General features: G+C 45.1%; 1 protein-coding gene and 1 long non-coding RNA gene across 3 annotated transcripts in view; one reads left to right on the top strand and one right to left on the bottom strand.

The window, feature by feature from the left end:
* Positions 1–14,255, bottom strand: part of LOC139060895 (uncharacterized) — a 185,128-nt gene that overhangs the window by 139,596 nt on the left and 31,277 nt on the right. The window lies entirely within an intron of this gene.
* On the top strand, positions 1,037–8,852 carry LOC139060888 (NLR family CARD domain-containing protein 3-like). 2 transcript variants are annotated; one of them, XM_070540159.1, is made up of 2 exons: positions 1,037–2,747; positions 5,259–5,388. In XM_070540159.1, the coding sequence occupies exons 1-2, from the start codon at positions 1,605–1,607 to the stop codon at positions 5,274–5,276; spliced, it is 1,161 nt and encodes a 386-aa protein (XP_070396260.1). In that variant the 5' UTR covers positions 1,037–1,604; the 3' UTR covers positions 5,277–5,388. The 2 variants fall into 2 exon arrangements, with proteins under 2 accessions (XP_070396260.1, XP_070396259.1); XM_070540158.1 differs by having other exon boundaries at positions 1,039–2,842; positions 5,259–8,852.

Genomic DNA, 14,255 nt, shown 5'->3' with positions numbered 1-14,255 from the left:
ATTCGGCTTGGGCCATTTGACTTTTCGAGAACTGAGCTAGGATTTGCTTTTCTAGAGCGGTGCTCCGTAGAAGCGAGTCGCGCGCTCCTCCTTGGCAAGATCCTCGCAAAGACGGACAACGCTTTCCGCCTCGTTCGCAAGAATTGCAAACAGAGAAGGAAAACAATCTCCTCAGGCTGATCAATGCTTTCGTACTACACTCTAAAACAATATTGCATCCTTTGTGTTCTATCTTGCCACACAACAATAAACGTCATCTCTCTTGTCCGCACTTCCTCTCTTTAACGCTGCGAGTCCGGTACTTCCCAGTAACCATGCCAATAACGAACGGCATGCGCGTTATCAGCATGACATAGCATTCCCGACAGAAAAGGAGCGGACGCGGCGTTTTCAAGAAAGGAAACGCAAGCAAGGCAGATGACGATTATCGTTGTGTGGCAGGTATACACCTCAAAGGGTGTACTACCTTGCCACTTCACATACACGATTTCTACACTCTTAAAACTGTTGCACCCTTTGGGGTGTAAATTTGTCCCACAACCATAATCGTCATCTGCCTTGCTTGCGTTTCCTTTCCTGAAAACTCGGCGCTCGCTACTTTCCTGTCCAGAATGCTGCGTCACACTGATAACGCGCATGCCGTTCGTGACTGGGAAGTACCGGGCTCGCCGCGTTAGAGAAAGGAAACGCGGGCAAGACGGATGACGATTATTGTTGTGGGACAAGATAAGCCCCGAAGGGTGTAAATTTTTCTAAGAGTGTATGCCCATCTCTTGCACAAGGGAGGGAACGGGTAGTAGCACCAGGCCTGGTGCAGAATGACCCGTGTCTGCATTCACCCAAATTTCAAAGAAGACTTCGCGTTTCCTGGTGGTTTTATTTCTATTTGCGATGTACAGACCCCCAGTAACGACACTGCTAGGCCGAAACTAGAATCGAAACTAGCCGAAGCTCAAAATAAGCCTAGACAAGCTTTGTAGCTTTGCAAGTTTTATTGCTTGGTCATTAAAAATTAACCTTATATAACTTTTTAATTTTTGCGCAGATTCAAATATAATGTAATCAAATACCGCGCCGTGAACGATTATGCTGAACAGAAACATAGCATTTTTTTTTCATTGGCTTCAAGCGGTATTACGCAAAGTACCGCGTATTTTAACAGTAGTGGCGGAATGCCGTGCGATCCGAGGTGTTGCTCTACGTAGGCTTCAAAATTCGATCTTTCTGCGAAGTTTGAGAAACAACAATTTAGCTGTAAGCGCAAAACCGATTTCATTTGGACGTTCCCGTAGAAGCGGCAGCTGTCGGCAAACCACTGAAACTTTACGTCGCCCGATGTTCTTTCAAGGTGCGGTGGGTGCGGCGCCAACTTTGGCTAGTCTATGCTTTGGCCCGGTGGCTGGCTTTCTTTGTTTGGTCCCTTGTGACACGACCGTGCCAACCGTGCTATGGTGCCACCATAACCGTGCGAAAGATCGACACGGGCGTCAAGCCGCCCGGCAAGACGCTACGGCACGCAGACTGTCAGCCGGGCCCTGCCAGCGCTGCCGTCGACGAGTGTGGAAGTTATTGGATCGCAGCAGATCTGTGCCTACTGTGAGCGAATGTCCGCGACCGAAGGAGGTGGGACAGTCGCGGGCCTTGCGTCGAAAGGCACAGCCGCTGGCGGTCACGAGAGCATCATGCCTTACTCCGAACAGATCGTGTCTCGCCTAACAAAGCGAGGGCTGGACTTCGACCGCGCTTGTGAGTATGACGAATGCCACACCGATTGCTGGCTTTGCCACGACCTCGACCGATGGAGCAAGGTCTTGCACCCGGTGAGCTTCGAACTTGTCGAAACCGAGCCGGCCAGGGTGGCCATCCGGTCGACGCGGACACGTCGGGGTCAGCTCGGCGACGACGAACTTTACGACGCCGCTTACGTCTTCTGCTGGCTGCCGAAGGCGCATCGGTGCGTTCTGCGCATCATGATGCAAGACCCGAGGTCGTTATTGTTTGCACCGGCCTCCACCCTCGCGTTGGCGCTAGGCCGGAGCGTCAACGTCCAGCATCTGCAACTCCGCGGTGCCGACAAAACACCCTACTGCGAAGAAGAGCTTTCCGAAGGCCTGGCTGGCCTAGGAAATCTCAAGAGCTTAGAATTGTACCATTTCCCTATCAATGCATCAGTGTCGAGATCCGTAGCAAATTTGCTAAGAAGAAACGCGAGCCACCTCACTGCTGTTTCCATCTCTGATAATGACATGTCGCAGGAGTCCGTCGAGTGCCTCTTGCGAGCGCTGCAGTGCTGTCGCTTCCTCGGCGAGCTGTCTGTCGTCGCGAACGATATTTCACGGGAAAGCGTGAACTCTATCGCAACGCTACTGCGCGTCGCGAAGTCCTTGACCAAATTGACGCTCGACCAGAGTCTGGAAAACAACGTCAACCTCTTCACCTTAGCAGAGGCACTCAAGGCCAATACGTCCCTGCTAGAGCTTCACGTTGGCCAGTGTGACACGCGCTTCGAGTCCCTTTTTGAAGCGCTAATCGCAAACAAGACCCTGAGGCACTTGGACCTGAACGGTTGCAACATCAACGGCAGTAATGCAGAGTCACTCGCGACAGCACTGCGTAGCAACGTAGGGCTGAGAAAGGTGGAATTGAAGCACGCTCGTGTCGATGCCGACTCAATGGTGACACTGGCTCATGGGCTGGAAACGAACTGCGCTCTCGAATTGATGGATCTGAGGGATAACACTGCTACTGTACGTGCCATCAACACGTTCTGCAGAATGCTGCGAAATAACAAGACTATAAAGAGTGTGCAGTTTTCTGATGTTGAAGCTAGACAACTGGAAAGGTAACTGAATTGCCTATTCAATGGGAAGACATGTTCAAATCCACGCACATGGAAAAGAACAGCTTTCAGGGCCAATTTCTGCGTGTCACTGTTGTGTTCTTTCATACAGATTTATCTTCCATGTTGTTGAGTGTAGGGTAATATAGATGCTTTTTGCTGAAACACCAGCTGACACTGTTCTGCAGCCAGTGCCACAATAATTGCTTCAGAATTCTAGCAAAAAGAACACTTAGGGTACTGTAGAAATAGGGAACCAAAAGTGAGGCGGTGCTATCACCCATGCATAGGAATGTAAAGAGTAAAAAAAGATTGTAAAGGCTATACAAAGGAGATTGACAACGGGAAGGAGCTACTTATAAAACTTCCTATTGTCCTGAAGATCAGCTTTAGGATTCCTTCCCTCCTCTAATGGTTCACACAAACGTTCTTAGTAAGAATACTACATTTCTTTGGGAAAACTCACTTTTTCTTCAAAGAGTCCCTAAGACGGTTTGGACAGAGTTTGTCGACACGCAGGAAAACATTCACATCAAAATTAGTGTGAGGTCTCTCATATTAGGAGAGCTACGGACAATTGCAAGTTTCCGTCCGCCATAGCCATGCTTTTCTCCTCGACTTCTTCACCAAGTGATCGGAGCTAAGCTACACCTTCACTGGCTTTACGTCATGATGGGACGTCGTGTCGTCTACTACTGGTTGTTTTGGAGCCAGCATGCGAAGCCTCTCACAATGTCACCGCGAGCCGCCAGGCGGTTGATCTCAAGCGGCAGCTATCGAAACAGCACGCGTTATGAGCTGTATGGGTGGAGGCGTAAACTAAAGCCCGTCCATGCAACTATTGCTGTGATGAAGGAGCTTTAGCATAGACGTACGTGAGTGGCCTGATCGGTCGGCACGGTCCAGCGAGCTGGTGACGCAGAGCTGAACCAACCAAAGAGCTAATATTGCTGTTACCAAGTGCAAAACCTTTCAAACATTTAGAAAAATGTTTAATTAAGTGCAAAATCATTTAAGCATTTAGAAAAAACGTGTTCACAATTAGACTGCTGCCAAAAGTTCACTCCAGTAGCAAAGTAAAATACACTTCATTACTGCTGTATTAGTTCTGTGTTTGTTTGAACTCTGTGCCAACAGGTGGCTGCACTATGCTGGCTATTCATGTATGTATCTCCACTCACCCCATAAAATGCCCAAACCCAAAACGGTTGTGTTTACCTGCATACCAGACATGTGAAACGTTAATGGTGCGAAGTGATGGCCGCAAATGTGTATGTGCTGGAATTTAATTGATACTGTCAACAAGCACTCTAGACACTCCACTTGCATTTATGCCTTGCAAAGGTACACAGTGTCGCAGCTTGACATGTCGCCGATCGCTACGTTCGCAGCCCACAATGCAAGGCTGAACTATGAGGGTCACAAAAAGACAGATCGAGACCAATACTGCACAGCTCGCGTGAACATGGAGCATGTTGTAACACAAGCAGGCGGCGCTTGCTTTGTGCCGGAAGTGCTTGAGAGTAGTGATAAATTTCTCTTGTGCATTCTGTTGCTTTTACTTTGTTTTTTATAGAAACAAATTGACTAACATTCCAACTAATACGAATGACATTTGTTCACCCTAAAGTTGAAAAAATTATTGATGATGTGCCCTGGGCACCCGCTTGGATATCTTGCCTACTGGCGTCGTCTGGTCACCTTCCATTGTCTAGTCAGGGGTGGCTGAAAACTCAGGCCAGTGGCCTGCTGCGATCGGTAGCGACGTACATATTTAAAACCTTATAATAAATTACATTCTTTACGGGGAGCACTTAGACACATCGATTAATGATCAGAAGACCTATGCTAATGACTCGGTATGTTTCTACAAGATTGTTTCAGGGTCCCTTTAACTTTTCTTGGCTCAGAGCAGCGAGCATGTCTACGAAGTGCTTGTCATGATCTCCTTTTCTTTTTGAGTAGATCAGTATATTGTTTGTTTACATACTACAAAATAGGCCTAGGAATTTCTCTAACCCCTTCATTAGCAATTCTTTGAAACCAGCCTCGAGTTTTCTTACCGAAAGGGAGCCTATTCACAGGCTTCAAAGGGTGTCACGAAAGTAGTAAACCGTTTAATCTCATCTGTGAGAGGCACCTGCCAATACTCTTTGCATAGGTCAATTCTTGAAACACCATGTACATTCACTGGTTTAATCAATGGTATCATCAACACAGGGCACGGGAAAGGGAAGAAGTTCCATTTGATTATTTAACAAACAATATTCCCTACAAAGATGAAATGTTTCGTGTTCTTTTGGAACTATTGTCACGCGGAGTAATACAGTATCCTTAACGCTTATACAGGCTCTAGCAAATATATACGCAACCTCTTTAAACCTACGCAGTATGAATGATAGTGGGCTTTTCAACGCAGGTCAACTCTCTCCTTTGACATGGCCCAAGCTGAAGGCTACAGCCGTATCCAGATGTCTTGGGCCGAGCCCGACCTTCCTCCGCTGTCTGCAGCCGTGGCACTTGGTTCAGAGACGCTCACAGAACTCCACCTAAGCGTTGCCTACGAACTCACCGAAATCAGCGTTTGTGCGCTGCTTCAAAATCTCGCCACAAATAAATATGTGCGAACTGTAACAGTCGGTTTAGGAGATCGCAAACAAGTCGCTGTTGCGTTGTGCTGTGTCCTCGCCTTGAACCAAACTATCCAGAATCTTAAAATTAAGATTTGTTCCTATTCAGCCCATGGGCTGCTTGGCATGGTCGCCAAGGTGCTCGCGACAAATACCACTGTGAGTCAAGTATGTTTGGAAAGCTATAAAGTATCCTTGAAGTCGCTCAAGTCGATTGCTTTTATGCTGACAAAGAACACCGCAATCACCAACCTGAAGTTGAACACTAGGGGCTTTATGTGCACCAAACGCCTTGCCATTCTTTCGCGTGCCCTGGTGGAAAACCAGTCTATCGTGGATTTGACGCTGGCCATCGTGCCAAATAGAAACCATGTGTCTTCCCGTATGTTCACCTCCATTCGACGAAACACCAGTCTTCTGAACATGGCTGTGAGATTTATCACACACCAGAGGCTAGATAGGCAGGCTGCCGTGGCATTCGAAGCCCTCAGTGAAAAGGCGTCGCTTGTTCCACACCTAATGAAAGTGACAGAACAGACTGAGGACGAGGCAAAAAAGGCCGTAGCGTTGGCAAAGCGTTACATTCAGTCAAACTACTTTCAACTAGCGGGCATTGTGAGAGAAAATGTTGTTTTCCACCTTGGCAAGGGACGAGACATTCGCGCCTTGAATTACGAGTGCCAGTGTGCCATAGCACGATATCTCAAGCTGTCAGATGTCGTCTCTGTAGATTGCCGCAACCCTACTAGACAGACGTAATATATTTGGGTAAATCTGGTGGAGCCTCATGTTTACGTAGGTATTTTTCGACAGAGGCACATTTGTGCATTGTCAACTATGTTATAATTTATTATGGCTTATTATTAGCAACAATAAGGAGATGTTTGGTGAAACAGGTTGTTTTTGAATTTGATGTCCGAACAGCAACGCCGATATGCTAGTACGGTACCACAGTTTGCTAAGTACATTGACATGTTTGGTCTGCTTTTGTTCGGTAAACGTGCTTAATGCCTGCTGTGTTGTAAATGTTCGTTTAGAGAATCCAAACCAGTCCCTAGGCCTAACCCTAACCAGACTAACCATTGATTGCGGTATCATTAAAATGCAGCCGATGTGACCACTTCTTGTAAAGGCGATTAGGGCCGTTGTCGGAGAGGGTGCACGCTTTTTAAAGAATTTTGTTGCCTCTCCCTCGATATGGTTTAGCATGGTCGAATGTTGGGCTAGGTAGTTTGTAATGTATCGGAAACACAGGCATGTTGAGGCACGGAAGCATCTGTTCCGTCTGCCTTGCTTCTACTCTCTTCCTGCAATTGCTTCTGCAGAGTCCAATGTTTCCACGAGTCAGCGGCCCAATGTTTGGCACATGTACTCATGGCCAGATGTTCGAACATACTGTGCTTGTCCACTCAAAATGCTCACACCTGTATAGGGACCTTTCAGGAGAAATATATAATTGAGCTATTCTCTAAGATAGGCTGTTTGTGCTGAATTAGGAATTCACTATGAAATGAATGCCTACTACAGAGAACCAGGTGCCAATTGAGCACTGTACATTCTTGCCAATTTAATGGAGTGTATACTGAATTATGACAAAGCTCTACACTTGTTGGGGACTCTGCTGCTCAGCAGCAGTTCTGTAGTGCTTTTGTGATACTGAAAAACTGGCAGCATTTGTCTCCTTCAGATATTTTTTTTTAATTTCTGCCCTTTATATATGTTCATTGTAACTAGAGTGTTGTTTGTTAGCTATTTCATTCCATTTCTTTTGATGAAATTGTTATTCTGGGTGTTCTGAATAGCCAGACCATAGCTGCAAATCATATTGACCGCAATAAAGACGGGGACATAGGAAGAAAACACATAAACAGCACGGGCGGTTTATGCGGTCAATATGATTTGTCTTTTTTGCGGTCAATATGATTTGCAGTAAATACCAACTTGGCCAAACTGAAGTTCTTCCAGACCATAGCTGTGGACTTCTGGGTAAGGCAGACCACATTTTAACGGGAACTTTCATCCTGTGCATATTCTGTGATACCTTAATGATGGTAATTAAGGCTACTCTGGATTCATACTGAGTAGATGTCAGTTTCTTGTTGCATTGTTTGTTACCCTGTACTGTTTCATTCTCTGTCAGGCACTGCAAATGGTGGGTAGTGTGGCATTGTTTACTGTTGTTAAATTACAATAAACGCTGCATCTATGTTGTTCTAATGTTTTGTTTGTTTTTTGTTTTTCTGTTGCTTATCGGCAATCAAATCTTGCTGTTTTAGTTGACCCATTGACCCAGACGCAGTCGTGTTGCCTTTATCTGTAATGTTCAAGACAAGTTTGAAGGGCCAGTTAGCCAAATGATTTTAGACATAAAGTGTTATAAATATGTGTTTTCAAAAATGCGGTCTCACTTTGTGTATTGTATAGTACGTACATCATCAACACTGCACAGAAACCAAACCTTACTTTAACAAAGTTTACACTAGTAGCTGTGTTGGTGAGGAGTTTGATCATTCTGCTGTGCCATGGTGAGTAGCTAGAACATGTCACTACTGGATCTATTTTGTTGACGACCTGAATTAAAAAAAAAAATCAAGACAGCATCACTAAAGATGTGGCCTCATTCTCTTTCTTTTTTATTGTGTACTGTATCTAAATGTTTGCACTTTCATTTTAATCAGTTCTATGTGGGCCTACAAGCAATACAAGCAGTATTAACAATTGTTTAGGTGTTTGCACTTTCCTTAAGGTAAGCGATATGAAGCCATTTGTAGTGCATGGGTAACGGTTAATCCTGGATATAAATAGATGCAAGCATCTTTAGTTGGTGATTTGCAAAGACACCAACTGCCTTGCAATGACAACCAATAACAAGATTTCATTGGCAAGCCAGGATAAAAAGAGGCCAGAGGATAACAGCACAGTGACATATTCACTGGCAGCACTTCAGAAATGGCACCTACTTGTATTCCTAATGGTTATTTGCTTTAGGGGAAGCGCTTTCTGGATGTCTGTGATGAAGGCGCTTTGGCATAAACGCGAGCTGCCTGCGCGAGGCTGCTATATTGAGGTGTAGAGTGTGACATTACAACTACTTGCACTTGTTACATGTCACCAGACATGCGGTGCTGCTATTTCATACTTGCGAGTAGATGCTGGTGCTGTCTTGTTTTAGATAATAAAGTGTACCTGCAGAAACCGATATTAAATCCGCCATATCTGATTCGCAAACAAGGAATCCAGTGCTCTTGAAACGTTGCAAACTTTTTACGATTGTTCACTGTTCTTAAGTGTGCGACAGCAGTTGGAGCACAAGCTGAATTTATTAATTTGCACTATCTTTGAGTATGCACTGCTTGCTGCAATAAAGCTGTTCTTACATTTCACCTGCGTAATGTCTCATTGACTTTAATTACAGAAATTACCTCTAAGGAATGTCTGTTGCGACTCACAGGGAGATTGTTCTTTCAGTGATAATTGTGTTATAAAGCTGCACTGGTTGTATTGCACATATAAGGGAAGTGCGAAGAACATGTGATTCCATCTAGAGCTCTCGCTTGGTGAGCTACAAAGAAAGCAAAGCAACAATTGAGCACAGCTCTAAGATTTTCAAACACAATACCATATGGAAATACGAGCCTCAAGAATACATCCACGAGGCTTCAAATCAATGTATCAACTCATCTCATTCACTTTGCACTGTAGTGCACTGCTACATCACTCTAGATTAATTGTATTTCGTAACTACAGGGTACGGCAAAAGGTTTTTGCACTCAAATAAATACCCAATAATAAGGTTGCGATGTAGAATAACAAAATACCTTTGGTGTTAGTGTTTTGTGTTCTGTTCTCCATATGCACAAATCAAAATGTACTGTTAAAAAACTCCGTGTTTTGCACAAATGCAAGCCTAGATTCGCTTTGGAAATGCACAGGCGGCACAGATCTAGTCTTCATTTAATTCACGCCATGCTTTTTTCAATGCCGAATGAAGAGAAGCCAAATTGTGGCGACGAGTAGAATCGACTGTGCTGTTCAACACCAACAAGACTGAAAAGTTGAGATAGTTTATTGAGCTGTTTGGATGCCATTCTAAAGTGGAAATGAAATTGGGGACGATTTTTTTGCACCGTTATTGTTGTACCATGTGCAGCACTACCTTCGGCCTGTGAGGTGGAGAGGAATCTCATTGATTCATTATTTGCTGTTTTGCAAAGTATGATTTGGTCCAGTACAGTGCCTGCTTCTTCACGACACCTTCCAGATAGTATGCAGTGTTTACCGTCGCTCCTTGCTCCAAGAAATCCAGCAGCATCTTTCCATCAGAAGTGATTGCCCCGAAATCTATCACTGATTCATGGTGGCACTCATGTTGCCTTCTTTGAGGCTTTCTGTCAACATCCTATCGTATGGGTAGTTTAAAAACCGATCGATATTGACTAGTGCCTTTGACAAGGGAATGCTGCAATGTCATGCCGTGTTGAAGCATGCAGCATAGCACGCATCTAGGGTCCATGCATCTTCTGACCTTGGCCTCTTTCACCTAATTTGTAATACCGGTGTCACAGGACAACTTTTGATCGCGATCAAGCCCGATCCAGATCGATATTCTCGACCGCGATTGGCTCCTCCGCCGCACTTGTGCAAATGAGGGGAGGCAATCACGACCGAGAAATACATCCGGATCGGGCTTGATCGCGATTAAAAATTCGCCTTGTGACACCAGTATTAGTCCATGAATTCCTGAACCATGCACACCCTTTCGAGCAGCAGCTCATCTTTCACAATCATTCGGACGGAACGTTTGGAGAATAATTCGGCTTGGGCCACTTGGCTTTTCGAGAACTGATTTCTGGACACTGCGAGAACTTGTGCTGCACCCTTTAAGTAGAATCCTCAAAAACTTGCCGTAATTAAGTAAATTAGGAGAGAGCATTACGACTGGACCAAAAAAAGAGAAGCGATGAGCGCATATATACATCATCAGCCTGGTTACACCCACTGCAGGGCAAAGGCCTCTCCCATACTCCTGCAACTACCCCGGTCATGTACTAATTGTGGCCATGTTGTCCCTGCAAACTTTTGATCTCATCAGCCCACCTAACTTTCTCCCGCCCCCTGCTACGCTTCCCTTCCCTAGAAATCCAGTCCGTAACCCTTAATGACCATCAGTTATCTTCCCTCTTCATTACATGTCCTGCCCATGCCCATTTCTTTTTCTTGATTTCAACTAAGATGTCATTAACTCGAGTTTGTTCACTCAGCCAATCTGCTCTTTTCTTATCCCTTAATGTTACACCTATCATTCTTCTTTCCATAGCTCGTTGCGTCGTCCTCAATTTGAGTAGAACCCTTTTCGTAAGCCTCCAGGTTACCGCCCCGTACGTGAGTATTGGTAAGACACAGCTATTATACACTTTTCTCTTGAGGGATAATGGCAACCTGCTGTTCATGATCTGAGAATGCCTGCCAAACGCACCCCAGCCCATTCTTATTCTTCTGAATATTTCCGTCTCATGATCTGGATTCGCAGTCACTACCTGTCCTAAGTAGATGTATTCCCTTACCACTTCCAGTGCCTCGCTACCTATCGTAAACTGCTGTTCTCTTCTGAGACTGTTAAACATTACTTTAGTTTTCTGCAGATTAATTTTTAGATCCACCCTTCGGCTTTGCCTCTCCAGGTCAGTGAGCATGCATTGCAGTTGGTCCCCTGAGTTACTAAGCAAGGCAATATCATCAGCGAATCTCAAGTTACTAAGGTATTCTCCATGAACTCTTATTCCCAATTCTTCCCAAACCAGGTCTCTGAATACCTCCTGTAAACACGCTGTGAATATCATTGGAGAGATCGTATTTCCCTGCATGAGGCCTTTCTTTATTGGGATTTTGTTGCTTTCTTTATGGAGGACTAAAGTGGCTGTGGAGTCGCTATAGATATCTTTCAGTATTTTTACATATGGCTCGTCTACACCCTGATTCCGCAACGTCTCCATGACTGCTGAAGTTTTGACAGAATCAAACGCTTTCTCATAATCAATGAAAGCTATATATAAGGGTTGGTTATATTCTGCACATTTCTCTATCACTTGATTGATAGTGTGAATATGGTCTATTGTTGAGTAGCCTTTACGGAATCCTGCCTGGTCCTTTGGTTGACAGAAGTCTAAGGTGTTCCTGATTCTATTTGCGATTACCTTAGTAAATAGTTTGTAGGCAACGGACAGTAAGCTGATTGGTCTATAATTTTTCAAGTCTTTGGCGTCCCCTTTCTTATGGATTAGGATTACGTTAGCGTTCTTCCAAGATACCGGTACACTCGAAGTCACGAGGCATTGCACATACAGGGTGGCCAGCTTTTCTAGAACAATCTGTCCACCATCCTTCAACAAATCTGCTGTCCCCTGATACTCCCCACCTGCCTTCCCCCTTTGCATGGCTGCCAAAGCTTTCATTACTTCTTCCGGCGTTACTCGTGGGATTTCAAATTCCTCTGGACTATCGTCTCTTTCATTATCGTCGTGGGTGCTACTGGTACTGTATAAATCTCTATAGAACTCCTCAGCCACTTGAACGATCTCATCCATATTATTAATGATATTGCCGGCATTGTCTCTTAACACAAATATCTGATTCTTGCCTATTCCTAGTTTCTTCTTCACTGCTTTTAGGCTTCCTCCGTTCCTGAGAGCATGTTCAATTCTATCCATATTATACTTCCTTATGTCAGCTGTCTTACGCTTGCTGATTAACTTGGAAAGTTCTGCCACTTCTATTCTAGCTGTAGGATTAGAAGCTTTCGTACATTGGCGTTTCTTGATCAGATCTTCCATCTCCTGCAATAGCTTACTGGTATCCTAGCTGTCTAAAGGAGTTGCCACCAACTTCTATTGCAGACTCATTAATGATGCCCATAAGATTGTCGTTCATTGCTTCAACACTAAGGTCCTCTTCCTGTGTTAAAGCCGAATACCTGTTCTGTAGCTTGGTCCGGAATTCCTCTATTTTCCCTCTTAGTGCTAACTCAATGATTGGCTTCTTATGTACCAATTTTTCTGCTCCCTCCTCAAGTCTAGGCTAATTCGAGTTCTTACCATCCTATGGTCACTGCAGCGTACCTTGCCGAGCAGGTCCACATCTTGTATGATGCCAGGGTTAGTGCAGAGTATAAAGTCCATTTCATTTCTAGTCTCGTCCTTTGGGCTCCTCCACGTCCACTTTCGGCTTTCCCGCTTGCGGAAGAAGGTATTCATTATCCACATCTTATTCTGTTCTGCAAAGTCTACTGATAACTCTGCCCTGCTATTCCTAGTGCCTATGCCATATTCCTCCGACTGCCTTGTCTCCAGCCTGCTTCTTGCCTACCTTGGCATTGAAGTCGCCCATCAGTACAGTTTTGACCTTACCCATCGTCAATTCCACGTCTTCATAGAAGCTTTCGACTTCCTCGTCATCATGACTGGATGTAGGGGCGTACACCTGTACGACCTGCAATTTTTACCTCTTATTAATGTTCACAACAAAACCTGCCACCCTCTCGTTAATGCCATAGAGTCCCTGTAAGTTACCAGCTATATTCTTACTAATCAGGAATCCGACTCCTAGTTCTGGCCTTTCCGCTAAGCCCCGGTAGCACAGGACGTGCCCGCATTTTAGCACTGTATATGCTTCATTTGTCCTCCTAACTTCACTATGCCCTATTATATCCCATTTACTGCCCTCTAATTCCTCCAATAGCACTGCTAGATTCGCCTCACTAGATAACGTTCTAGCGTTAAACGTTGCCAGATTCAGATTCCAATGGCGGCCTGTCTGGATCCAGGGATTCATAGCACCCTCTGCTGCGTCACAGATCTGACCGCCGCTGTGGTCAGTTGCTTCACGGCAGCTGGGGACTGAGGGCCGGGGTTTGATTGTTGCACCAGGGTGGCCAATCCTGCTCTGGTGAGAGAGTGCGTTACCGGTTCTGGTCACCGTGATCACGCCGCCCTCCATGCCTGTTTGTGCAATTTTCTCAACACACGTTTTTTTTTTTTCCGGTGGAGAATTGCGTGGCACCGGGATTCGAACCATGGTCCTCTTGCACGCGAGGCGGACCGTGGTATATATATATATATATATATATATATATATATATATATATATATATATATATATATATATATATATATATATATATATATATATATATATATATATATTATTAGTAATAGGTGCGATGAATGAGTAAGTGAGTGAAGAAACATTTTTGCAGGTCCCTCGAGGACGTGAACTCGTCGCGCACCCGGCTAGTCCCACGTCGGGACCGGCAGGTCTAGCAACCCACCAGCCCGGTCGTGGGCATGCCGGACATCCAGGATTTGCTTTTCTGGAGCGGGGCTACGCAGAAGCGAGTCCCACTCCTCCTTGGCAAGATCCTCGCAAAGACGGACAACGCTTTCCGCCTCGTTCGAAGAATTGCAAACAGACACCGAGGCATGAAGGAAAACAATCTCCTCAGTCTGATCAATGCTTTCGTACTATGCCACTTCACATAGGTTGCACATACACGATTTCTATGCACATCTCTTCTACGAGAGAGGGAACGAGTAGTAGCACAGAACACATACTGGTAGTAGCATCAGGCCTGGTGCAGAATGACCGGTGTCTGCATTCACCCAAATTTCAAAGAAGACTTCGCGCTTCCTGGTGGTTTTATTTCTATTTGCGATGTACTACAGACCCACCCACAATAACGACGCTGCTTGGCCGAAACTGGAATCGAAACTAGCCGAAGCTCAAAATAGCCC

This window comes from Dermacentor albipictus, chromosome 6 (assembly GCF_038994185.2).
Source record: "Dermacentor albipictus isolate Rhodes 1998 colony chromosome 6, USDA_Dalb.pri_finalv2, whole genome shotgun sequence".
Taxonomy (NCBI): domain Eukaryota; kingdom Metazoa; phylum Arthropoda; class Arachnida; order Ixodida; family Ixodidae; genus Dermacentor; species Dermacentor albipictus.
This window is presented reverse-complemented; position numbering and strand designations above follow the sequence as displayed.